This window comes from Eubalaena glacialis, chromosome 11, assembly GCF_028564815.1.
Source record: "Eubalaena glacialis isolate mEubGla1 chromosome 11, mEubGla1.1.hap2.+ XY, whole genome shotgun sequence".
Classification (NCBI taxonomy): Eukaryota; Metazoa; Chordata; class Mammalia; order Artiodactyla; family Balaenidae; genus Eubalaena; species Eubalaena glacialis.
Genome location: NC_083726.1, coordinates 60,064,590 through 60,092,548, shown reverse-complemented (window position 1 = coordinate 60,092,548; position 27,959 = coordinate 60,064,590). Strand labels below are relative to the sequence as shown.

The window sequence follows — 27,959 nt, the reverse complement described above, 5'->3', positions numbered from 1 at the left end:
GAATATTATTTGGAACACTCATATACTTAACAAGGGAAGAAAAAAGGTTGTGTTTTCCCTTCTAAATCTAAATACTCTGTCCGTATCTATTACTACACTTCCCATCTCCCAAGTTTCTGTTCACTATTTGTCCCGAGGCCTAGCCTATGATGTGAGCTCCCTGAGTACACAGTTACCTGAAGGATTAATCTTTGTATCCCCCCAGCACTTTAACACTGCCTGTAACACAGGTCCTGAATGACTGACATAAGGAAGTACTGAAATATGAAGCAGTTCTATGCTATGACAAATAACGCAGAAGCTGGAAGGAATAATAAGTGCCAAAATGCGGAAGCTCAAAGATTTAGAGGAGGACAACACATTTAGTTTTATTTCAATCAAATCACAACACTTTCTTTTCCAACTGTTGCAAAGTGCATCTACAATTTTCTATTACAGATCCACTTTTAAAAGGTTTTCTGTGACATTACAGCAAGCCTTTTTTTTTTCCCCAGAGGAATATTCCCAAATTCTTCCTCAAGCAAAAATAAAAACTCAATTCCAGTAAATGGCAATACATGAAATTACAGTAAACCAGACACTTGAAAGGATAGCCAAGAAGTCTTCCAACAGTTTATTAGAAAGAATGTAGACATTAAAAAAACTCCCCACTGTCATGAACATAAATTGAGGTTTTCAGCCCAGGTACAAGCTGAATCAAAAAAAAAATAATAAAATAAAAAATCCAATAGTGTATTAACATTTTTTTCACTCATTTGCCATACTGACAGTGCAAATACAAATTTGGTCTAAATGTACAGACTCTCAAGCAACAATGTACAGCCTTTCTTCGTCCTCCATGCTAAGAGATGTAAAAGTTTAAGGGTCAAACAATACCAAATGTACAGGCTTCAAAACCATCTAAGTTAGGGCATTCACTAGTTTTAGCTAAGATACATCTGGAACACTGACAAGTGATCACTTACGTACAATAATGTGAAGTAAATTTTTTGAAAAATAAAACTTTAGTGGAACAATCCTGAAGGATATACCAGAGGAACAACATGTTACCAGTTTAAAGTATCAACCAATTTGTTTCAGCCACTTTGAGTCCATGTTCTAAAATCTGAAATTTACTTTCCCTAAAGCCAAAAGCTTCCGATCATGTCAGTATCTATGTTATGAAGTAAAGGAGACTTAGGTAAAATGTTTTTTATTTATCACAACTGCTTTATCAATTGCCTAGGACCTCAACAGCATCATGGAAATCTGGGAAATGTTCATGCATAAGGTTATTGCCTTAGCTGACTTAAAACTGCCCCATACAATGGTACATATCAACCCTTAGTGAAGCCTTTAAAAAAACAAACAGGTTGAAAAATGGGTTAAAGGAGGCAAATACAGAATCTGCCTTTAGAGCTATCAACTTAGGAATTCTCTCAATTATGAAATCTTGCAGAAGTTATTTTTCTTTCTCAAAATCCAGCGATGACAACATTCCTTACTCCAGATCTGGCATTTCTGAAAGGATTTTTAAAAGATTAGTATAAATTACAAGGGAATAACCTAACAACTTCAAAGTTTTACAATAGGAAAAAGCAGCCACCAAGAGTTAGTTTCCTGGAGAATTAATTGTCTTTTTAAAAAAATTTGAATCTCAAATCATTCAAATTTCTGCTTCAGCTATTTTTTAGAGGCCATAAAGAAATAATCATGTATCTTCCAAGAATTTTACACAGGTTAACTTCTCTATTTTGAGAGTTTGGTCTCTGATGTGAAATATCACTGTGTAAACATACTTTTTACAAAGATACTTACTTTCATCATCACTGTCTTGTGAATCCTGCAGAAAGGAAAATTTAAAAAATTACCAAGTTGATCAAACATTCCTCTGCTAACTGAACAGTTTGCGCCTTAAAAAGCTGAAGCACTGTACTTTTGACTAAGGCAGCAAAGATATATCAATCTTTGGTTAGATATAATCTTTGGTTTGGTGGTTTTATCAATCTTTGAACTTATCAATGGACTTAAGAACAAGTTTACTTAAGACAAACAGACATACAGCTGAGGATCTATCTTCCTATAAGATATATGCCTTTTCGTGGGAATTGAGCCCACCCTTTAAATCCCTTCCTATCAACCAGACTGAATCCTGGTATAAAATGGTTTCTCTTCTCTCTTGGCATTCAATGGAAGAGGAAAATGGCTCAATATGAAGACCACTGGAATGACAGAAGACAATGAACTCTAATCCTAGCTGTTGAATTGTCTAAGTATCTTCCAAACTACACTGAACAACTTTCTTAAAAGATGTTAACAGGATGCCAGGTGGGGAAATGTTGAGAAGAGTGGTCTAGTATATCCTTATAGATTCACAACATCCATCTGTTCACTATACGTCTCTCTGACCAATCCTGCTGTTAAAACCTGTTCAATTTTCTTTGTCAAAATAATCCCTAAACTAACTGTTATAACCGAGTAAGGCATATGTCTCTATAAAATAGTAATTTTGAATTATAAATCTGGTGCCTTGAAGAATGATCCAGGGGACACCTGTTTCCTAGTAGGTATCCATCCCTCAAAAATGGGCACATTTTAAAAACTGGTTTTCCCTGTAATATTTTTTAGACCATTAAGTGGCAAAAAAAAAAAAAACAGCAATCTTGAATCTACATAAAACAACCTGAAAATACATTGTTTCTTAGTATTTAAGTAAACATGGAAAAGAACTTATAGACTTACATCATCTGCTCCATCTACTTCTGGTAAATCTACATCCTCATCACCACCCATGTTGTTCATCATCTATTTGAAGTGTAAAAATTAGTTTTAGAAATGATGTTAAATTAAGCCCTAAGTATTAGGTTGCACGATGCAGAATAAACCTTAAGTCTGTCATAGATTTCTACCAATTTAAAAAAAGAAAAAGAAAAAAAAACCCATCAAACTATGTATTAGGTACCTTCCTTTCTGGAAAAGGTAGATTATAGGTAATTACATAAAATCCTGAAAGCTTGTAGGAAGTTAAGAGTAAGTTCTCATTGAAGAAAAATTATTAAAATTCATCCAACAAGATATATATGTATAATGTAGAAATTAAACACCACAATCCTGAATAGCAGTCACCTCTGGTGGCTAAGAATGAGATTATTTGTACTGAATAGTTGTAAAGTTTTGTATCTTCAACTAAGTGGCATGTGTATTATGGTATTCTCATTGTAGTTTTAAAATATTGTGAAGAACCAATAAATAATTTAAAATAAAGTCCTCTGGGCTGATTAGCTTGCATAAAAGGCCTGAATACTGAATCAAAGGCTAAACACCAGTAACTAAGTTACAAACAGAAAATAAACATAAACATTGAAAGAAAAGATACACACTGTGGAAAACACCCTTGTATACGTACAATAAACTGGGACCAAAAGAGCATACTTATACATAAAGTACTAATTTCCCATATTTAGTTCTTTCTGATCATAAAGCAAGCAGTATATTATTTAAAGAGGAACAAATAAGCAGACTATATAATTAATATGAGATGGGGACTTCAAAAATACATGCTTACCTGGACTTCAGAGTTAGAAGGGGCCTTAAAATGATACCTACTCAAATCTGTCAGTATAAAAATTCTGGGCATCAACTCTCAAATAATATGAGCAAGTAGTAAAGAGTTTTCCTACATCTGAAAGCACTAAATCCTGGTTAAGTTTCTTTGAGCAGGAAAAATGCTCAAAAGGTGCCAAGCACAACACTAGGTACCAAGATGCAATGGCAATAGACACAGAACTGAATACATTTGAGAGCTACTTAGGAGATAAAAACAAAATACAGACAGCAAAGACAGCAGTTAATGTTATACTGGATAGAGAGAATCAGTGAAAGAGAACATTGTTAAGAAGTTATGACTTGCACAGCTGGGTAAATGGTGGCATCAATTACTACAGGTAAGGAGTAGCATAGTTTAGGAGAATCACATGAATACCATTATCTCCCTTCTCTGTTTTGAAATCAAGGTGCCAGAGCCATGTGAGGAGAGATGTTAAATAAGCAGTTGCATACATGAAGCTGGGCACTTACTCCTTTTAACTCTTCGTTGTCAAAGAAGAAACATAAAAATATAGTCAAGATTTCAAATCACAATGAGAGTATCTTCAACTTACAATCTAACGTTTTCTTTTCTGATCAGCTTTACTGCAACACATTTAATAAGGTCTAGTCTACCTAAGAGAATCTCAATGATTTTTTCCCTTTGGCCACGGCAATATGTATTTCAGTGACATCCTGGAAAAACAGGCTTACTTAAAATCCTTTCCCTGATTTTGCAATTAAAATATCCCTACACACCACTCATTGTACGTATCGCATCATGATTCTTGTGTTTAAAGGTTTATATTCATATTACATGGCTCCAAAATGCAAGCCAATTACCACATTCATGCTCCTTCAAAAACAAAAATCTGTTCCGATGATGGAATAAAAACTAACTGTGCTGCACTGATTGTACAGTTTATTTTTTGTCGTTATACATCAACTTTAGAACTTAACACTAATTTTTAAAAATTCATAAAAGGTTAAATGACCATTGTTAAAATCTTAATTTGGTTTTCTGCAGAACAGTCTTGAAAGTAAAATAATGCATGTCCTAAATATCACTATGTCTTTAAAACCAAGTTAAATTGACTACACAGAAATACACTGGGAGGGAGGTGGAAGAATGCATTTAAAAGAACTTACCTCAGAGAAACGATCAAAATTAGACATGTCTTCATCTGAATCATCTTCCCAGTCTTTCCAATTATTGAAGTCCACACTAAGCCAATTAAGCTATAGATGAATACAAATATCACCCTATGATTAGGTTATCTTGTACTCTTTTAGTGTGTACCTAAAGACTACAATTTTTGAGCTGTGGGTTCATACTCACTAGTGAGGCATGGAATCAGCACACACACACACAAAAACTAGAAAAATGTAATAATGGTAAATATAGTTTCATGAAGCTGCTTTCACAGTTGTCAGAAACAAACCTACTTTTGGGACTTCCCTGGTGGCGCAGTGGTTAAGATTAAGAATCTGCCTGCCACTGCAGGGGACACAGGTTCAAGCCCTGGCCCGGGAAGATCCCACATGCCGCAGAGAAACTAAGCCCATGTGCCACAACTACTGAAGCCCGCAAGCTCCGGGGCCCTTGAGCCACAACTACTGAGCCCACGTGCCACAACTATTGAAGCCGGCAGGCCTAGAGCCCGTGCTCCCCGACAAGAGAAGCCACCGCAACGAGATGCCCGCGCACTGCAATGAAGACCCAATGCAGCCAAAAAAACAAAACAGAAAAACAAAAAGAACAAAAAAAAACACCTATTTTTTAAAACAAAAATTCACTGGTAGGAACTATTCAAATTCAGATACTTGATTAACTTATTATTTTTTAAATGTCACCATGATATGCTCTGATGCAGCATCTGAGTAATTTATACTTCTAAGCAAAGTCTGCCTCTTGAATGCAGAAGAGTCTGCATCTATTAGTGACTATCTTATTCTGACCACACTTGGTATTAAGTTAAAGCTAATAAACCTCAAAGTAGAGAAAAATATATAGACCACAAGGCCTTAATATTAATAGTACCTAGCTATGAAACAAAAACTATATTCCTCGTACCAATTTTTTTTAAAAATGTAAGTTTCAGGTGTATAACACTGTAACTCAACATCTGTATACAACTACAAAGTGATCACCCTCCAAGTCCACTTATCATCTAGCACTATACAATTGACTCCTTGTACCCCTTTCACCCACCCCTCCAACCCTTTCCCTACTGGTAACCATCAATCTGTTCTCTGTATCTGTGAGTTTTCGTTTTGTTATGCTTTTTAAAATTAGGTTTGTCTTTTTCCTTCTGACTCATTTCACTTAGCTTATTTACCCTCAAGGTCCATCCATGTTGCTGCAAATGGCAAGATTTCATTCTTTTTTAATGGCTGAGTAGTAATCCACTGAATACACACACACCACAGTTTATGCCATCATCCATCAGTGGATACTTTGGCTGCTTCCATGTTTTGGTTACTGTGAATAATGCTGCAATGAACACAGGGGTGGCATACATCCTTTCCAATTAGTGTTTTCATATTCTTCAAATAAATACCCAGAAGTGGAATAGCTGGATCATATGGTAGTTATACCCTTAATTTTTTGAGAAATCTCCATACTGTTTTCCATAGTGGCTGCACCAATTTATAATCCCAACACTAGTGTACAAGAGCTCCCTTTTCTCTGTATCTTCTTCAGCATTTGTTATTTCTATTTTTCATATTAGCCATTCTAACAGTTAGGACATGATTATCTCATTGTGGTTTTTTTTTTTTTAAAATAAATTTATTTATTTATTTTTGGCTGCGTGGGATCTTCGTCACTGCATGCGGGCTTTCTCTAGTTGTGGCGAGCGGGGCCTCTTCTTTGTTGTGGTGTATGGGCTTCTCATTGCAGTGGCTTCTCTCGTTGCAGAATACAGGCTCTAGGCGTGTGAGCTTCAGTAGCTGTGGCACATGGGCTCAGTAGTTGTGGCTCACGGGCTCTAGAGCGCAGGCTCAGTAATTGTGGTGCATGGGCTTAGATGCTCGGAGGCATGTGGGATCTTCCTGGACCAGGGCTCAAACCCATGTCTCCTGAATTGGCAGGCAGATTCTTAACCACTGAGCCACCAGGGAAGTCCCTCACTGTGGTTTTGATTGGCATTTCTCTGATAATTAGTGATGAACTTGGGCCATGGCAGTGAAAGCCTGGAATCCTAACCACTAGGCCACCAGGCAACTGCTCTGCCCGTTTTTTAATCAGGTTTTTGTTGCTGAGTTGTGTGAGTTCTTCATATATTTTGGATATTAACCTCTTATCAGATCCATGACTTACAAATATATTTTCCCATTAAGTAGGCTGTCTTTTCATTTTGTTGATGGTTTCCTTTGCTGGGCAGATACTTTTTAGTCTGATGTCAATGCATCTTTTATTACTTAAAAATACCAAACTTTCAAAAAAAGAAAAAGGAACCTACCTTTGCCCTTTCTTTTGTTAACCTTGGCCATGACTGGCCAGATTCTCCTTTTCGTAAACAACATAAAATTGATCTGTCCGTTCTTTTATGCTTGGAATCCTAAAAACAAAAATAAGCGCTATCACACCGTTTATCTCTCTGGTATTACTACAGGACACAAAGTAGCTGGTTATTTGTCATTTCTCCTAATTTCTTTCTAAACCCTGAAACAACCCCTAGACTACTGAAGATTTCATAAGCTATCCAATTGCAAAAAACATTTTTCCTCCCCTGCACAAGGTGAATAGAATAAAACCTTAAAAAAATTAACTAAATACGGTACAATCATAGAACATACTTAGATGTATCTATGCTTAAATAAGACAAGCCTTAAGAGTACAGCCCTTACATCAACTACACAATTTAATTTTAAAAAGATAACAAATAAAAATTTTAAAAAAAGTATTGCCCTGAGTCCAAACAAGAACAAGAACAAAAAGAATATCCAGAAAAGTAGTTACAAGAGGGAGAATAATGCAAAATATATACTTATTAGCCTCTGAACTGTTAAGAATTAGTGCTTATCTCTAAAATGAGTACTTAAAGTATGTCCATTTCCTTACAATTTAAATTGGGATTAAAACATCAAAACTACTTACATTTGGATCAATACAGTGAAAAAGATCAATTTCATTTAAATGTTTAAAATTATCACTTCCTCCAAGACAACTGTACCAAAAAAGAAAAAGGGAAAACAATGAGTCTCTTCAAAGAGGTAAAGATTAGTAGTATCTTCAATGAAAACACGAAACAATCAAGCCAAAGTTATTCAAGCTCCCTGAAACAAGCCGTTTACCCAATGATGTAAAATGGTAACTTACCTGAATGTAAGTTTGGATTTTTCAAAATTTACATTAACATCTTTACTGTCTTCAACACAAAATTCAATGAAGACATAGTCCCTTCGATCGTACCACTTTGCAGAAGCAGGCTGCCTACAAAAAGATAAAATTAAACAAAGTTAAGCTGAAATTCACTAACTGAGTATTTACATAACCTCCAAAGCTTAGCATGTAAGTAACATACGTCTGTTCTCCATCAGAGCATTGATTATTTTGAGGCAGTTTATTGCAATTTCAAACGTGAACTACATCTTTTTCCCTAACAGCTGCAGTACAAGTTAAAACGCAATGATAGGGACTCTCCTGGTGGTGCGGTGGTTAAGAATCCGCCTGCCAATGCAGGGGACACCAGTTCGATCCCCGGTCCGGGAAGATCCCACATGCCGTGGAGCAACTAAGCCCGTGCTCCACAACTACTGAGCCTGCGCTCTAGAGCCCGCAAGCCATAACTACTGAGCCTGGGTGCCACAGCTACCGAAGCCCGCGCACCTAGAGCCCGTGCTCTGCAACGAGAAGGTACCGCAATGAGGAGCCTGCGCACCAACGAAGACCCAGCACAGCCAAAAATAAAATAAACAAACAATAAAAACGCAATGATACAAATTTCATCATAGAAAGGATTTAAAAAATGAAACAAAATGCTCACTGGAGTTAACCATTTAGGTAGCCCTGTCAAAATTTGTGCTACTCCTTTACAGCCCTGCTCTTAATAATTCAACTTCACAGAATTTTAAAAACCAGAACTAGGGGACTTCCCTGGTGGCACAGTGGTCAACACTCCGTGCTCCCAGTGCAGGGGCCCCGGGTTCCATCCCTGGTCAGGGAACTAGATCCCACATGCATGCCACAACTAAGGAGCCTGCCTGCCGCAATTAAGACCCAGTGCAACTAAAATAAATAAACACACATGTATTTTTAAAAAATAAAAATAAAAATCTGAACTAATCCATTGTCAACTCAAATACAGTATTCAACATTTCTACTTACAATGTTAGGAACTGTGAACGGAATTTTTTTAAAGTATGAGAAATGACAGTATTTGTCCTCAAAAAAGTTCTCATTTGGACTGTCCCGGCAGTCCAGTGGTTAAGACTCCAAGCTTCCACTGCAAGGGGCAGGGGTTCAATCCCTAACTGGGGAACTAAGATCCCGCATGCTGTGCGGCACAGCCAAAAAAAAAATGTTCTCATTTGCAGCTGACTATATAAAGCAAAGCAACTGTTTTTTTTTTTTTTTTTCCTGGGCAAAAAAATCTTCCTTACAAACCCTTATGATTCTAAATAATGACATTAGATAAAAAATTAAAACTTTATAGTCCCATCTGTTAATCTGTATCTGTATCCAATATATACTTATACTAAAAACAACTTGGAATATTTGCTTTTTCCTTATTATTCACCAGCTCCTGTCTCTTGCAATAGACTCCTGTCTTCTTCAATGTTAGCTGCCTAAAGCTCTACTCATCCATTAAAATTATGTTTTAGAATATAGCTAAAAATCTAGTAGAAGCAAATACAGTCAAATGTAGTTAATTAACAGGCAACGAAGATTATATATGGTAAATACTTTGAAAAATTTCCTTTGTCATCTTTAAAACAAGTTACTTAGATAAGTATTTACAGGTGCATAAAAATTCCAAGAAGAATTCACACGCACACAAATGAACAGCATTTGACTCTAAAGAATGAACCAGAAAGATGAGACAAAGTAGAGCCACCTCATTCTCAACTGTTTCAACTATTTTTAAAAAAAGAAGCATGTGCTGCTTTGATAATCTAAAAATCAAAGTTACAGGAATTCTTTGTATTTTTTGAAACTTTTCTGTAAACCTAAAACTTCAAAATAAAATTTAAAACCAATTAGTTATTATATGTTCAAACACTACTCATAAATCAACTCAACTTAAAAGAATTGTTTTGCTTCCAACCTCTGAACTTCCCAACCCTGAGGAGTAGCAGTTTAAAGTTCTAAAGTTACAGCCAACTGCTCATCAACATTTTCACACAACTGTTAAACTTGACTAGTCATACTCTACTCCAAAACACTGATATCAGATCTGAAATTAAAAATTACAGATGGCAATTTCCAAAGTCTAAATACCAACAAATCAGCAAGGGTAAAAGCTATTTTTTCAGGCATCTATTGGCAGATTAAAAGGGGGGTGGGGAGGCACGCGTTTTTAAATGCCTGTGAAAAAGACATCTAACCAAACTTCCGTGTTAATAGAGCTAATAAACAATTTAGAAGTTTTATGATTAGGTCCCAATATACCATACATTATTTCTAGCTTATTTTCTTGCCAAAACAGTATTCTCAATATGTGGTAACACGTTTGGGTCTTTTCCCCGCAGCCTGTGGGAGCTTAGTTCCCCAACCAAGGAACGAACCCGGGCCCTCAGCAATGAAAGCGCAGAGTCCTAACCACTGGACCGCCAGGGAATTCCCCCATGTTTGGTCTTCAACTGAAAATATTTGTTAACTTAATAGATACTTAAAACTTTAAATGACCAAGTTCATAGATTTTCAACTTGAAGTAACCAGACAGTCCTATCTTTAGAAAGCACTAATAATAACAATCTGGGGCAATGAACACCCCCAGTGTCAAAATACTACTTATTTCCAACAAAAAGAAATAAGTTCCTATAGAGAAATGGTTGACCCCAGCTCCGAGGTGAGAAATATAAATGAGCTTGGGACATCTCATAGTGCAAATCAAGCTATTAAAAACAATGAGATCAGGGACTTCCCTGGTGGTCCAGTGGTTAAGACTCCACACCTCCAATGCAGGGGGCCCGGGTTTGACCCCTGGCTGGGGAACTAAGATCCCACAGGCCGCGCGGTGTGGCCAAAAAATAAAAAAATAATAAAAATAAAAACAATTATGTTGGGATTTCCCTGGTGGCACAATGGTTAAGAATCCTCCTGCCAATGCAGGGGACACGGGTTCAATCCCTGGTCCAGGAAGATCCCACATGCCACAGAACAACTAAGCCCGTGTGCCACAACTACTGAGCCTGCACGGTCTAGGGCCCGTGTGCCGCTGCTACTGAGCCCACAAGCCTAGAGCCCGTGCTCCGCAACAAGAGAAGCCACCGCGATGAGAAGCCCATGCACCACAACGAAGAGTAGCCCCCGCTCACCGCAACTAGAGAAAGCCGGTGCAGCAACAAAGACCCAACACAGCCAAAAAACAAAAAAACGAGATCAGTCAAAACAGGAGGAAACAATTAGTCTCTCTCCTTGGCCAACGACAATTTGAAAGGATGACTGCAAACTGATCCAAATACACAAAATATAAATACTCCAGTTTATATTGATTAAAGAAATACAAAACAAACTACCCACAATTCTAGATCACCAGAAGATGCTACAGATCCAATTCTTTACAAAAAGGCAATTAAAGAGAAAGAATAGGCATTTACCCTTCTTTCCCTCTATGAATCTTTATTCATGATACCCGAATAGGGCCAGTTCAGGAAGGAAACTTCTTTACAGAATTCCAGCTTTGTGTGGAATAAAACGTGAGGAGGAAAAAAAAAAAAATCACCATTTTGCAACCTTTAAGCTGATTTGGCAGTGTTCATCAATGAATGGGACCATTAACAATGATTAGATGAACAGCAGATAAAGAACTTATGATCTTAGCATCACAAAAAGTGGGACAACCAAACATTCACCTCCTGATTTGATCAACATGATATATTCCACAGTAAACTTAATTCCAGTCTATAGGAAATATGAGGAAAAGAAACAAGTTAAATGATATCACAAGAAGTGAAAAATTCAGAATACTGTTTCTTAAATCAATGGCAGAAAAGAGGGGGAATTTCTCTAGATTAAAAGAGACCTAAGAGTTATCAAACAAGTGCAATTTGTAAATCTGGTACGCATCTTGATTAAAACAAACTAAACATAAAAAAGATTACTGAAACCGTGGAGACCTAGATATGGACAGAGTATTAGATAATGCGAAAACCGCTAGTTTTGTTAGGTGTGAAAGGCACTGTTTTATGGAAAACAAATGTCCATTCAAGATTAAAAGGTAAGTACATGGGGTCTGCTTTAAAATAACTAAGGAAAAAGGGAGAGATAAAGCAGTGTGGCAAAGGCCTGCTAAATGCTGAATCTGGTGGATGGGTAGATGAGGATTTATTACATTCATAATACCTAAAAAAAAAAGATATTAAATGGTTTTGGCATGGAATGCTTTCTTCCTTTAGAGCAACCCAGTCTAACTGTGAAATTGTGTTATTTAAAAATTTAAAAAGAGGGACTTCCCTGGTGGTCCAGGGGTTAAGACTCCATGCTCCCAATGCAGGGAGCCCGGGTTCGATCCCTGGTCAGGGAACTAGATCCCACACGCCGCAACTAAAGATCTGGTGCAGCCAAATAAATATTTTTTTAAAAATCCATTGGGCAGAAGAGGAGGGGAGTAGATAAAATAAGAATAACCCTGTACTGATAATGGTTGTGACTGAATAATGGGTACATGAGGAATTCATTGTAGTATTCTACCTTTCCTGTTTGAACAAAAAAGGTAATAAAGCTGAAAACAATTACCCTGATTTTTTTCAAATTAATTTTTATTGGAGTACAGTTGACTTACAATGTTGAATTAACCTGATTATAGTGAGCAGATTCTTCTCTCAATATGTTTACAAATGGCTATTTCAATAAACTGGTAAAAATGCTTTTCTAGCCGAATTTAACAACATAATCTGAAAATACTTAATAGTACTGTTTACCGTGTTAAAGTCAAGTTACACATTAAGAAACTATAGTAGGGCTTCCCTGGTGGCGCAGTGGTTAAGAATCCGCCTGCCAATGCAGGGGACAAGGTTCGAGCCCTGGTCCGGGAGGATCCCACACGCTGCGGAGCAACTAAACCCGCGTGCCACAACTACTGAGCCTGCACTCTAGAGCCCGCGAGCCACAACTACTGAGCCCACATGCCACAACTACGGAAGCCCACGTGCCTAGAGCCCGTGCTCCGCAGCCAGAGAGACCACCGCAATGAGAAGGCCGCGCACCACAACAAAGAGTAGCCCCTGCTCACCGCAACCAGAGAAAAGCTCACGCGCAACAACGAAGACCCAATGCAGCCAGAAATAAAATAAATAAAATAAATAAATTAAAAAAAAAAAAAGAACCTATAGTAATGGAGAAGGAGCACATTAATGGCGATCTGGTATATAAGCTCTTTGGTTTCTGTTCGTATCAAGGACATTGGAACCAGGGGAGAATCCTTCCTTTCCTTGAATTCACATTAAGTAATCTAGATTTATATCACTGTTATGGCCTGAAATCACATCCTAAATTCATATGTTGAAGTCCTAAACCGCCAATACCTCAGGATGTGACTGTATTTGTAGAGAGGATCTTTAAAAAAGTAAGGTAAACTGAGGTCTTAGAGTAGGCTATAATCCAATATGACTGGTGTCCTCATAAAAGATTAGAACAGTTACACGGACATGGAAGCAACCTAAATGTCCATTGACTTTCTGCCCCTAGACGCCGCCAAGTAAGCACTATTGACATCTCCTCCCTCCACTGCAGTCAAGTCTAAGTCAGAGTTACCCAAAGAGCCCCAACAGCTGCAGAAGCTCTTCACTGGAGGTTTGAGCTTTGAAACAACCGATGAGTCTGAGGAGCCATTTTGAGCAGTGGGGAACGCTCACAGATTGTGTGGTAATGAGGGATCCAAACACCAAGCGCTCCAGAGGCTTCGGGTTTGTCACATATGCCACTGTGGAGGAGGTGGATGCAGCCATGAATGCAAGGCCACACAAGGTGGATGGAAGAGTGGTGGAACCAAAGAGGGCCTTCTCAAGAGAAGATTCTCAAAGACCTGGTGCCCACTTAACTGTGAAAAAGATTTTTGTTGCTGGCATTAAAAAGAAGACACTGAAGAACATCACCTAAGAGATTATTTTGAACAGTATGGAAAAATTGAAGTGATTGAAATCATGACTGACCGAGGCAGTGGCAAAGAGAGGCTTTGTTTTCATAACCTTTGATGACCATGACTCCGTAGACAAGACTGTCATTCAGAAATACCACACTGTGAATGGCCACAACCGTGAAGTAAGGAAAGCACTATCTAAGCAAGAGATGGCTAGTGCTTCATCCAGCCAAAGAGGTCGAAGTGGTTCTAGAAACTTTGGTGGTGGTCATGGTGGTGGTTTTGGTGGGAATGACAACTTTGTTTGTGGAGGAAACTTCAGTGCTCGAGGTGGCTTTGGTGGCAGCCGTGGTAGCGGTGGATATGGTGGCAGTGGGGATGGCTATAATGGATTTGGTAATGATGGAAGCAATTTTGGAGGTGGTGGAAGCTACAATGATTTTGGAAATTACAACAATCAATCTTCAAAATTTGGGCCCATGAAAGGAGGAAACTTTGGAGGCAGAAGTTCTGGTCCCTATAGTGGTGGAGGCTAATACTTTGCTAAACCACGAAAGCAAGGTGGCTATGGTGGTTCCAGCAGCAGCAGTAGCTATGGCAGTGGCAGAAGGTTTTAATTACTGCCAGGAAACAAAGCTCAGCAGGAGAGGAGAGCCAGAGAAGTGACAGGGAAGCTACAGGTTACAACAAATTTGTGAACTCAGCCAAGCACAGTGGTGGCAGGGCCTAGCTGCTACAAAGACATGTTTTAGACAATACTCATGTATGGGCAAAAAAACTCGAGGACTGTATTTGTGACTACCTGTTTAATAAGTTATTTCAGTTTCTGTTCTGTGGAAAGTGTAAAGCATTCCAACAAAGGGTTTTAATGTAGATTTCTTTTTTTTTTGCACCCATGCTGTTGATTGCTAAATGTAATAGTCTGATCACGATGCTGAATAAATGTGTCTTTTTAAAAAATGTGCTATGTAAAGTTAGTCTACTCTGAAGCCATTTTGGTAAACTACCCCAACAGTGTGAAGTTAGAGTTCCTTCAGGGTGATGCCAGGTTCCATTCAAAATTTATTTACAACCTGCTTTGGTGGAAAAGCTATTGCCTTCAGAAACCCTGGTGTAGTTGAACTGACAGTTACTGCGTTGTGACCTGGAGTTCACCGTGAAAAGGGTCACCCAAGCAAAGTCATGGAGTTTTTTGGTTATTAATATGATTGTTAGCACATCCTATGCAATATATCTAAATTGAATTACGGTACCAGATAAAGTTATAGATGGGAATGAAGCTTCTGTATCATCCATTATCATGTGTATTCAATAAACGATTTAATACTCTCTTGGGGAAAAAAAAAGTCCATCGACAGGAATGGATAAAGATATGGTACATATATACAATGAAATATTACTCAGCCATAAAAAGGAACGAAATGCTATTTGCAGAGATGTAGATGGACCTACAGACTATCATACAGAGTGAAGTAAGTCAAAATGAGAAAAATATCATACAATATCGCTTATATGTGGAATCTCGAAAAACAGTACAGATGAACTTATTTGCAAAGCAGAAATAGAGTCACAGATGCAGTGAACAAACTTATGGTTATCAAGAGGGGAAGAGGAGATGGGACAAATTGGGAGACTGAGATTGACATATATACACTACTACGTATAAAATAGATAACAAATGAGAACCTACTGTGTAGCCCACGGAACTCTACTCAATGTTCCGTGGTGACCTAAATAGGAAAGAAATCTAAAAGAGTGGATATACTGTATACGTATAACTGATTCAATCTGCTATAGAGCAGAAACTAACACACTGTACAGCAACTATACTCCAATAAAAATTAATTTAAAAAATAAATTAATTAAAAAGAGAGATTAGGACAGTTACAGAGGGAAGACCCTGTGAAGAAGACAGAAGCCAGCCATCTGCAAGCCAAGCAGAGAGGCCTCAGAAGAAACCGACCCTTCTGACACCTCGATCTTGGACTAACACCCTCCAGAATTGTGAGGAAATAAATTTCTACTGTTTAAATCACCCAGTCTCTGGTACTTTGCTATGGTAGCCTTAGCCAACTAATAAAATTGTTTACCAGACAATAAAAACAAAATTAAATGATCCTAACCTGGAGCCAAAAATGGTTTTAATATTTTTAAAGTTGTAAAAACAAAAATGTGAAACAGGTATTTGTGGCCTGTAAAGCCTAATATTTACCAAGTGCCCCTGATCTAAACCGTCTGAAAATACAAGGGGGGGAAATCCCACACTTAACCTAAACAGTAATAAACACATATATTCACTCATTTGAAAGGAAAACCAAGTGTTTATGAAATCACAACACTCTTTTCTCCTATTAACCCAGAGAAAGGGTGATTTTAAACTCTAGCTCCTAAACTATGTTGGATTCGTGTCTAGTCTCATACAAACACTGGCAAAATCCCAAACTACTGTTCAAGTCTGTTAATTCATTTTAATAGTAACATACCTATAAATGCAAAAACTTTTTCACCTCTGCGTACATTATGTGAATAAGCCACTACTTATAACAAAATACCCAAAATCTCCAAAGTGGGACATTCCAAGTTCTTCTGACAAGTTCTTCCAAGCTCAATGTTAGGGCTATGTCAATTCAAGCAACTAAAATTTGCATAAACTAAAATTCTCCTCTGTAGTTTTGACTAAAATTTCTTAGTTTGTCTTAAAATGACAGAGTGGAAACCACATTTGTTCCCCAAAACCGTTTTTAATATACTAGAATCTCATGCATTTTAATTCTAATTTGTAGAAAATTACAAGCACCTCTCCCTTAAAAAAAATGGATGCACCATGGACTTCCCTGTTGGTCCAGCAGTTAAGACTCCGTACTTCCACTGCAGGTGGCACGGGTTTGATCCCTGGTCGAGGGAAGTTCCACATGCTGTGAGGCATGCACCCCCCCCCCAAGAAAGGATGCACCAGTGCAATGACCTTAATGCATGCCCTCCAAATTCATACATTGAAATCCTAATGCTCTACGGGATGATATTTAAAGATGGGACCTCTGAGAGGTGCTTACTACTAGGTCATGAGGATAGAACCCTCATAAATTAAAGTCATGCCTTATGGGCTTCCCTGGTGGCGCAATGGTTAAGAATCCGCCTGCCAATGTAGGGGGGGACACGGGTTCGAGCCCTGGTCCAAAAAGATCCCATATGCTGTGGAACTAAGCCCGTGCGCCACAACCACTGAGCCCACGTGCCACAACTACTAAAGCCCGCGTGCCTAGAGCCCGTGCTCTGCAAGAGAAGCCACCGCACCGCAACAAAGAGTAGCCCCCGCTCGCTGCAACTAGAAAAAGCCCGCGCGCAACAACGAAGACGCAACACAGCCAAAATAAATAAATTTATTAAAAAAAAAAAAAAAGTCATGCCTTAGATATAAAGAGGCTCCAAAGAGGCCCCTAGCCCTTTCACTGCTCCAGAGGGGCCCCTCGCCCCTTCCACTACTATAAGGACACAGCAAGAAACTATAAACCAGAAAGTGGGCCCCTTCACCAGAAGGTGAACATATTGGTGCCTAAATCTTGAACTTCCAGACTGCAGAATAGTGGACAATAAGTTTCTGCTGTTGATGAACTACCCAGTCTGTGGTATTCTGTTACAGCAGCCCAGACTAAAACAACCAGCAAAGCTACATGGAAAAAATTTGCTGAAGAACATTTCCAGGTTATTGCAATTCTTCTGATAGTTTACTATGTGCAGGGCAGATTAAATTATTAAAAGACAATTAGAACACATCAAGCCTTTTATGAACTGGTAGGACAAACATATCATACATAACTCCAAGTAAGTTCATAAAGCTTAAGGTTGAAAACCAAGGTCACAGACGTCCCTGGAGACCATGGAGAAGAGTTTATTCTGTATCTGGGTAGTTTAAAAAAAAACATTAATTACAGCTATCATCCCTTTAGAAATTTGAATATCTTGAGAGAGAAAAAATTCTGTTATCTAATAGAATTCTACAGCATATAACTTGTCTCTATAACCAATACTACCGTCAAAGCTCCAACAACTTTATTTTGTCTCTCAGAATTTCCAATGTTCAGAAGTTTTTGTAAGGGGAATTCCCCTGGTGGTCCAGTGGTTAAGACTCTGCACTTCCACTGCGGGGGGCGAGAGTTGGATCCCTGGTCAGGGAACTAAGATCCCCGCATGCTGCAGAGCGCAGCCAATCAATCAATAAAAGTTTGTGTAAGCAGGTACTCTGGACTATTATACAGCAAACATGAAAAATTGTGAGGTCTGCGTGCCAGAACTACTGAAGCCTGCATGCCACAACTACTGAAGCCCACGCGCCTAGAGCCCGTGCTCCGCAACAAGGGAAGCCACCGCAATGAGAAGCCCCCGCACTGCAGTGAAGAGTAGCCCCTACTCGCCGCAAGTAGAGAAAGCCCATGGGCAGCAACAAAGACCCAATGCAGCCAAAAATAAACAAATTAATTAATTTATATTAAAACTTAAAAAAAATTTGTGAGCTCTATGTGAGAATTTAGTGAAAGAAAAAACTTTTACTATTCAAGTAAGAGGCCTACAAATCTAAGTTAATACCATAATAATTCAAATTTGGCTTCCTGAAATGTACAGTTTAGCTCAACCTCATGGGATACATATATACTACCTGCTCATACCATAGAATCACACAGGATTCCACATCATTTTGGTGTTTTCCCCCCCAGAAATCATTAAGAACTGTCATGCGACTGTTCAATCAGATTAGTTTTTTTTATAAAAAAAGTTTTTAACATACACAAATGAGACATATAATCAATATCTAAATTCTTATTCTGGATCATTGAGAAAAAAATTAGAATACTATTATTTGGTCACTAAACATTAGGCTCTTCAACATAATACACAGGGAATTCCCTGGTGGCTCAGTGGTTAATAATCTGCCAGCCAATGCAGCAGACGGGTTCGATCCCTGGTCTGGGAGGATCCCACATGCCGTGGAGAAACTAAGCCCGTGTCCCGCAACTACTGAGCCTGCAAGCCACAACTACTGAAGCCCGCATGCCTAGAGCCCGTGCTCCGCAACCAGATAAGCCACTGCAATGAGAAGCCCGCGCACTGCAACGAAGAGTAACCCCCACTTGCCACAATTAGAGAAAGCCCGTGCATAGCACCGAAGACCCAACGCAGCCAAAAATAAATAAATTTTTTTAAAAAACCCAAAAAACAGACAAATATACTGGGGAAAACAGCAATAACGACCTTTTAATAAAAATGCTCTACTTTTGGGACTTCCCTGGTGGTCCAGTGGTTAAGACTCCACACTCCCAATGCAGGGGACACGGGTTCGATCCCTGGTCGGGGGACTAAGGTCTTGCATGCCGCACAGCGCAGCCAAAAAACTAAACACAAAAAATGCTCTTAAAAAAAAAAAAAAAAAAGCTCTACTTTTGTAAAAATATTTAAGACTGCAAAATGTGATACAAGGATGTACTAAATGACAATCTTTATAAAACAAACATTTTTAAATCTATTAAGTTTTATCTTCAACTAATGGCCTCTTACAGAAATTAATCAAGCAGAAAAAGTGTATTAGTTTTTGATTGGAAGACCAATATCTTCAGATTTTAAAAAAATTGGAGGGGGAAGAGAAAGAAGGGTATAATCTCTTAAAGGAGAATTTATGGTAATCATCCAGTTAATTAAGAGAAAAAAATCAGTCTGACCAAACCATAATAAGCTAAATATTCCCAAAATAAACATTCTCAAAAAAGAGGGCTCACAAACAAGTCAAATGTACTTTGAGGGTATATACTGATTTGGTGGTCCTTCTTTTCCAGATTTCCCAAAATATAGCAAAGCCTCAATTAATAGAATCTAAAGTTATAAACGACTCTCACCTTTATCTTTCACCTACTGACCACCAAACTACTCGCCCAATCTGCATGATAGGGACTTCCCTTGTGGTCCAGTGGTTAAGACTCCACGCTTCCAATGCAGGAGACATGGGTTCGATTGGTGGTTGGGGAAGTAAGATCCCACATGGTGTGGAGTGCGGCCAAAAAAAAAAGAAGCCTATCTATACTGAGATATAGCTGAATTTGACTGAAGATGCAATACAGCAGAATAAAGGACCAACTGTAAAAGATCCCAGGTAGTTCCAAGCACCTCATATAGCCAAGTCTTATAGCTGAAAGAGATTTAGAGTCTAAGTATTATTCAATAAACAAATATTGATTAAACATGATACTGGGAATTGTTCCGGAGATACAGCTGTCAGCAAAGCAGACAAAAATCTCTGCCCTTAAGAAGCTCACATCCAAGTTCGATGAAATTTAGCCCAAAATTATTCTTCTAAGAAACATGGGGGTAGAGGGATCAGATCCATTACTAGCTATGGTTTACCTTTCTTAAAGTATAAATAAGTGATACACTATAAGACGTTTTTTGTTTGTACTCTGAAAAGTAACTCATCTCTATATTTAATTATATTTGTAAGATACATTACATCACAATCTATAACCTCACATACTTTATTCAGAAGTAATTAATGATAATCCCCATATAAATTTATTTTTAATGGAACATGATGTTTGTCTGAATTAAAACATCACTTTGATTTCTAAGCTAAAACAATAGTAATCAGAAGACTAGCTTTTTACTAGAACTTGATAATGGAGAAAATATCCTCTATGTTTATCCTCTATAAACTAAACATTTCTGGTAAGTGGAAAGCTTCTAAAAACTAGATTCACTCATCTTCTATGTATCCCAGAGTATTTTTAAACATCAAGAAGGGTTACAGGGACTTCCCTGGTGGCACAGTGGTTGGGAGTCCACCTGCCAGTGCAGGGGACAGGGGTTCGATCCCCAGTCCAGGAGGATCCCACATGCCGCGGAGCAGATGGGCCCGCGCACCACAACGACTGAGCCTGCGCACCGCAACTACTGAAGCCCGAGCGTTCTAGGGCCTGCGTGCCACAACTAGTGAGCCCACGTGCTGCAACTACTGAAGCCCGCGTGCCTAGAGCCCGTGCTCCACAACAGAAGCCCACGCACCGCAACGAAGAGTAGCCCCTGCTCACTGCAACTAGAGAAAGCCTGCACACAGCGATGAAGACCCAATGCAGCCAAAAAAAAAAAAGGGGGTTATGGAAGAAAACAAACTCATTATAACCAAGGGAGAAAAAAAAAAGTTTAAAAGATGTTACAAAGCTCAGAATAACTGATATTTTAAAACCAAGTCTATCAACTGGTCTATCACTTGCAAAAGAGAATCGAGAAACTGGTAAATCTATTTCAGTTTGTACTAAGTGAGGAATGATATGGAAACATGAAAATTCTGCTAAAAAAAAAAAAAAAAAGGCAGTTCCAGTTTCACAGACTGAGCAGTTTTTCCTTGTTAAGTATAATCAAAAGCCCTGCCTGTAAACATCTAAAACCAAACTCTCTCACACATATTCTTTGCTCAGAGAAACCCCGATATACTTCTCATATTTTCAGATATTCTGTATGCCAGTTGTACTACTATGTAAAACTTCCTGGAAAGTTAATCTGAATATACATGCAAGTCCAATGATCCCCAAATTACATGCCAAGGTGCATCAAGGCACTATGGAAGAATTTACAGGGCTGCCACAGGATATTTCAAATTTAAGAGAAATTCAGTGATACTCAACTTCAGTCAAGACACTAAGTGGTTCAGTTTCAATAGCAGACTGCACTGTATCCCTCTCCACTAAGTTTCATCTTTGCAAAGCTGGATTTTTGGTGGTCATGATTTAAAAAAGAAAAAGACCCACAAAAAAATCAACAGGGAACAGGAATTGAGATGGAAGATGGAAGTATCCAATCCGATTTCAAGGTATAACAAGTTGTAACAAGTTAACAAGTTCCCAAAAGGCATACACTTTTCATTAGTAACTGTGGTTATACAAGAAACTACGTTTTTCTTTCAATTTATGTGTGTTAGCTTTCCGAAAAGCTAACAGGCTATAAGCACGAAATACTTAAGTAGTTTGAACCCAACTATCTAATAAACAGAACTTCTAGGTTACTCCTTTTGGCCTAGCAGCACCATTAAAAAACCAACCAACCAACCAATAAAAAAATACAAAATAGTTTCAACAAAAATACTACTAAGACACCAAGGGGTGAACCAAGAAAGTCTGTGAGCCTTTGTGCTACTTCCTTTCTTTGGTAATTCCCACTCTAAAATATAAAGGTGTGGGACTTCCCTGGTGGTCCAGTAAAGACTCCACACTCCCAATGCAGGGGGCCCGGGTTCCATTCCTGGCCCAAGAACTAGATCCCACATGGATGCTGCAACTAAGTTTGCATGCCACAACTAAGGAGCCCTCGAGCCACAACTAAGGAGCCCGCCTGCCGCAACTAAGACCGAACGCAACCAAATAAATAAATATTTCAGGGGAAAAAAGAAAAACTGAACTACAGGCATGGTTATTTATTGGAAATAAAAGGACCACCTGGAAAATTATTCTCCCTTTTTGTAAAGTGGAAAAAATAAGTCTTTATGAGAAATTCTGGGTTCCAATCCTATTTGGGACAGTTGTTTATACTAACCAGCAGTGCTGTGAATTGGTATCTGAAGAACTAAATCCTGTAATGTAATAAAATTGAAAGTTAAAAAAACACCTCTGTGGCTTAGAGCCTTTCAGTACACAAAGATAATTAAGCATGCTGAGTTGGAAAGAGCCCCGGTATAAACACTTTTCAGCAATAAAGTACGGCTACACAAGAAGATCAACTACGGCATAGAAAATCCACAACAGCACATTTTATTTGGTTTTGGAGTACAACACAGGTGAGGGCATATTACTCAAGGTAAGATTTAAAGTAATTGGCACCTTCCTGGAAAACCAAAAGTTCTAAGGTGTCCTGTGGAAGTCAGCCTCAATTTAAAATCTATCCCTAACCTATACAGTAAATAATAAACTTTACTAAAACACACTTTGTATTTCTGTAGTAAAATACACTAGATGCAGCAATTCTTAATTTAATAACTCAGATAAAATGATTATTAATGTTTCAGAGCTAGATCGATTCTGAACAGTTTATTACGAAGGTATTTTTTCCTGAAAAGCAATCATCACTAACCACCTATGACTCTAAAATGATACAGCTTCTAGAAGATCTTAAAACTGAGAAAATACAATTAAACAGGAGAATCTTAACAACACATACTGGTCTGCCTCAAGTGATTTGTCACTTCGTTTCTACTGCCTTCCAGTTAAAGTCTAACTAAGCATAGAAAAAAAGAATATCCAGTTGCTCGGTTACAGTGGTTAGGAAATCAACACTGAACAAAAGCCATCATCAGTTACTCTTCCTTAACTTATAGAAATTAACCATATGCTGTATGGTCACTATTACCACTTGTTTTGGAGGTTAAAGACAGATGATTTTATTTTGGGGACTCAATCCTACAAAGCTGAATGATGGCAAAGTTAAGATTTTAACCAAGGCTAGCAATGGTCACAGTATGTTTCTGGACAATTTATTAATTTAACTACAAGACACTGGAAAGAACGATTTCAAACCGCTCAAAACTAAATAAAACATTTTACTTCATATCTATTGTTAATACGTCCAACTTATAACCTAGAACCAACTACAATAACTTAAAAAAAAAAAAAAAAGTAAAGTAGCACCCCCTGCAAGGGATTTGTGCAGGTCTTAAATGGAGGACAGAGAGGTTCTAAAACTCCCAGCCTCCTCCAAGGTAGGTGAGAGATTGAGAGCTTTTATGCAAACTACTAGACAAAACTTAAAAAACTTGATTAGAAGAAATTTATCTAGGAAATGACGACTGAAGAGCAATCAAATGATAAAAAAACAGACCTTAAAACCCTTGATATGTCCAGTGTAAATGTCTCTCTCTACAGCTAAAAATAATGTCTACAGCACACATCAACAAAATGAACGCTCATCAGCCAGATTCTTCCTAGGACTCATTAAAAGTCTTTCCCAACTCAAATAACTGACTCGTAATATTCGTCTTATAAATTCAGTCATTAATGAGATCCCCTAAAGAAGTTGCAAGATGGCATATACTGAATACCTTAAAGGCAATGAAATTTACCTGGTCTCTTCAAAACACTCATTTTGAAAATAGCATTCTTCTGACAGACTGCTTTTTGGAATACTGCTACACTTCTCATCCGAGTTTTTAACCTATTTACATAACTTAATATTTCTTACCTATTTAACTATTTCATGTGACCTCCGAAAATGTTTCTATCTCAAACCATATTAAACATACTATTTCTTCACGAAAAAATTTGCTTGGCTACATTAATCTATTAAAAGTTGGTAATGCCTTATCTGAGGATTAATTTTCTCCTAACAGATGTTTTAAGACTGACAATCCTGCTACATTATTTGGAATAGATGTCAAAGAGAAAAAGCACAAGCTATTTTTCACAGATTAAAATCTTCTATTACATACCATTTTTGGGGGTGGGGGAATCCTTCCAAAATTCTAATATGTCACTTTACAATAATACATGCATTCTTCTCAAGGCTTCTTTTCCATCAAGTGACTGTAGTGTTTTCTTTACTTATCTATTTAGACGTTTAACTGAATACACTCACCGCAAAGATCATTATTTTATTAAGTAAACCCTTGCAAGTGCATTACTTTTTACAGGAATAAAAATTGTTCCCCTCAATTGCTCTCCATACATAACTTTTAAGGAGCCATTAGAACCAAAAAGCTACTAAACCGGCAGTTCTCGTATCTGAAAAGGTAAAGCTTTCCCTGAGAAAAATCTAAAGGCTCAAAGTGGCGATGCCAAGAATTCTCATTCGGTTAAAATCACCAAGGTTTTCCTGTATCATAAAGCTTCTAAATAATCTGTAGTCACTTCACGTAAAGAAAATTAAGCTAAGACAACAAAAAGGTAACGACATATCTGTTTCATCCTTAAACTAAGATAGGATAATGAAACCTCGCCTAAAGTTTAATATAGAACACTGAAAATGTCCACAAATATCTTTCGACTCCAACACGTGCAGAACGCCCTGCTCAATGGTAATTCCTCGCTGCCAGGGACACAGCTGAGTTTTGGCAACTTTCACTCCCTCAGCGAGACTGGAGTTAGGAGGAAGCCTGGAAAGACCATACTCAAGCAATCACGACACCCGAGAGGGAAGTTAAGTTGCGGCGACGGTATGGCCTCCCTCCAGTAGCCTAGCAGTACCTGTCGCTCGCGGCGCACGGCCGCGTGGTGCTCTACGAGCACCAGCAGCCTTGTGATAGCACCCACCGCAGGTGCACTTGGCCCCGGGCCTGGTCGCAGCATCACAGAGCGACAGGAGCAGACCGCCCCAGGAGCAGAGCGGTAGCCCACGAGGGTCCACGCCTCCAGGGCGCCCGGACGGCGAAAAGCTCACGGGAGACTAAGGCCTACAGCTAAGTTACGGAGAGTAAGGAGCAGCCGGCACTGCCTAAGAGGGAAGGTGGGATTTCCGGCACAGGGAAGCCGAGGGCCGGTTTAGAGGTGGGGGAAGCGGACATCGGAGGAAATACGTCCTCCACCCGCCAACGGTAATCACAACAAGGATACTGAACCTCCCACCCCCAGGTAAGAACGATTTCCACCGAGGGGGAAAAGCCGAGAGGGCCTAAAGCGGGGGAGGGGAAGGGACGGCTTCCCGACAGCCCCCCGCGCGGCCTCGGCCTCCCTCACGGGCGACCTTCCCTCGGCGGGGTGTCGCACTCACATCGTGAACGGGGCAGGGGGACGGGCGAACGGGTGGCGGACGTCTCCGGCGGCAGCTCCTGGGCAGGCGACTCCTCTCCGGTGGCGACTCCGGCGTCTTCTCCCCGGCAGCGGCCTCTTCTCGCTTCCCTCAAGCGACGGCGGCGGCGGGCTCGACCTGGGTCCCCAGAATGCACCGCGCGGGGAGAGCGACTCCTCCGGTCGGGAAGAAGAGGAAAGTGTAGGAAAAGGGGCGCGAGGACGGAGAACGAACGTGCGTGCGTGCGAGCGAGGGGTGGTGAGGCCGGGCGGCGGCTGGTGACGCAGCAAAATGCCCGGGCCTAGCCGCCGCGCGTGCGCACTCTTTGTTTTCGGGCTCCTGCGCGGCTTTCTAGAGATATCTACGGAAAGGGCGGGGCCTCCCAGCTCCTTCGCGATCCTTCCTAGCGTTGGCCCCGCCCTACGTCCGCTGCCGCGGGCCCGCCTGGTTCCCGCCGCTCCTCCCGCGCTCCCCCCTTGTGGTGGAAAACCGTTGGTCGCCTAATCTCCCGGCCACCCGCCTCGGGCGATCTCCCCGAGAAACGGCCGCGCTGACCTCGGGAGGAAAGCCGAGGCGGAGGGACGCAGAGTCCGGGGGCTTGAAAAGTGAAATGAGAGTTCGGTTACTTTTAAGAGCGTAAAGCGCCCCACTGAGGAAACATTCCACCGCAGAAGGAGGGGAAAAGCCTCTGTTGGTGATATATTATTTGCGGAGAAGGGCTAACTTCCGAATGCAGGGCCTTGGTCCACCTCGCCATTTTTATGAGAGTTGGAGACCCTGTACAGGGGCAGCGGAAATTTGAGGTCTTTGGCTGAGGAGGAACGTTTACCCTTGGGGGCCGGCGTTTGCACCTGCTTTGAGATATTAGTGCTGTAGGTGAGACAGGAAGGCTGTTAGGGTCTAAGTTTGTGGGAATGGAGAGACTAGGACTTTCGTGTCTCCAGACACATCAATTGGGGTTGGAGGTCCCCCATCTTTTTTCAGCGGTCGAACTGCCGCTTTGTGCAAGGCACTGGGTTAGGCTCTTGGGGGTTGGTAACCAAGAAAATCAAAACAGTACCTGTCTACTGTAGAAGGTCACTTAACCGTGCAGTAAGGGAGAAATACACCAATGCGCCGCTCGTTAGAAGAAGGTTTAAGGAAGTGCGGTAAGACATTTTGGGAAGTGTTTGGGGGCTTCATATTAAGCATTGAGGACTTGGTATCTATACTGTGCAAGGCAGATGTTGGGAACTACGGACATTGGACCCAATGCTCAAATCCCTTTGAAAGGGGAGGTTAAACCCCAGCTCTCAATACCGTGATTCTAAGGAGCTTAGTGCTTGTTGGGGAAAACAAAGCACACAAATCCAGATATTTGAGTCCTATGATGGAAATACAAAAAATAACGGGAGCATAAAAGGAGAGGTCGGTATTGACTGGAAGGATTAAGAGAGGCCTTGTTAAGAAAAATTACCCAAAACATGGAAATAAGGCAAGGAGTGGAGGGATGACCTTTCATTTCACGCTGGGACATGGTTTAACCTGTCTGCCCAAGGATGATTCTCTAGGAGAAGGTACCTGTGTTTGACTTGCTATTTGTTATATGATTAGAGCTCAAACATTGTGAAGTTACTTGAGTTGCAGATTGCTGACTGATAGAAAAGCTAACTCGAAAGTTTATGGTTTTATTGCTCTGTAGGACGCTAACCAGTTTTGTTTAACCTGCAACCTTATTCTAATTCTTATTTTTATGCCTGTAAATAGCTAGTTCCTTAAATGCTCCTGGAACCAGCTTTACCGTCTTACTGGTTCCCTCGGTGAGTTAAATGAATGCTTGGCTCACGTTAATTTTATATTGGTGGGAGAATCATGTTTTGAAATTTTTTGAAAATTTTACTTTGATAGCCTCAGAGTTGACAGCAGGAATGAGTGGGAATAGTACATTCCAGGCAAGGATCTTGATAGGTGAAGAGATAGGAACAAGTATATCTAGGTGGAGTTGGCAAACTTTCTGTAAATGGTCAGATAAGGCCACAAGGTCTCTACTGCAGCTTTTGAACTCTGCTATTGTAGCATGAAATCAACCATAGATAATGTGTAAGCAAATGAGAGTGTGTTCAAAAAAAAAACTAAGAATGCTGAAATTTGGATTTTTCATGTCCGCGTGTCATATGATTTTCTTTTCCAACCTTTAAAAATGTAAAAATCATTCTTACCTTGAAGGCCATACAAAAAATTAGCAGCCTGCAGGCTGTAGTTTGCCAATCCCTGGCCTAGGAAGTCCAGAGTGTAGGGAGAAGGTAGGTCACACTGAGTATCAGGCTAATTGTTTTCAACTTATTTCTCTTGACAGTGGGAAGCTATTAAGTTTTTTTGAAGGAGAGTAACACTCTTATGTTCTAGAAAGATTAATTTGGC

The 27,959-nt window shown here is 39.6% G+C and overlaps 2 protein-coding genes and 1 pseudogene across 2 annotated transcripts; 2 read left to right on the top strand and 1 right to left on the bottom strand.

Moving 5' to 3' along the window:
* Window positions 1–342: 342 nt before the first annotated feature.
* PTGES3 (prostaglandin E synthase 3) lies at window positions 343–25,989 on the bottom strand. Its single transcript, XM_061204780.1, has 8 exons — window positions 25,542–25,989; window positions 7,889–8,002; window positions 7,667–7,736; window positions 7,029–7,127; window positions 4,714–4,803; window positions 2,722–2,784; window positions 1,798–1,822; window positions 343–1,500 (listed from the first exon to the last, which is right to left on the bottom strand). Coding segments are annotated over exons 1-8 (483 nt in total). The 5' UTR covers window positions 25,544–25,989; the 3' UTR covers window positions 343–1,480.
* Window positions 13,536–14,347, top strand: LOC133101200 (heterogeneous nuclear ribonucleoprotein A1-like). Its single transcript, XM_061205872.1, has 2 exons — window positions 13,536–13,774; window positions 13,961–14,347. The coding sequence occupies exons 1-2, from the start codon at window positions 13,547–13,549 to the stop codon at window positions 14,345–14,347; spliced, it is 615 nt and encodes a 204-aa protein (XP_061061855.1). The 5' UTR covers window positions 13,536–13,546.
* The window catches only part of LOC133100549 (cytohesin-2-like), a 22,289-nt pseudogene continuing 19,452 nt past the window's right edge, over window positions 25,123–27,959 (top strand).

Coding starts and splice junctions, on each gene's coding strand:
- LOC133101200 (XM_061205872.1), top strand. CDS start 13,547: ATGAGTCTGAGGAGCCATTTTGAGCAGTGGGGAACGCTCACAGATTGT. Junction 13,775..13,960: donor GACCTGGTGCCCACTTAACT/GTGAAAAAGATT, acceptor ACTGTCATTCAG/AAATACCACACTGTGAATGG.
- PTGES3 (XM_061204780.1), bottom strand. Junction 7,128..7,666: donor TTCACTGTATTGATCCAAAT/GTAAGTAGTTTT, acceptor TTTTGTTTTTAG/GATTCCAAGCATAAAAGAAC. Junction 4,804..7,028: donor TAACAAAAGAAAGGGCAAAG/GTAGGTTCCTTT, acceptor ATTCATCTATAG/CTTAATTGGCTTAGTGTGGA.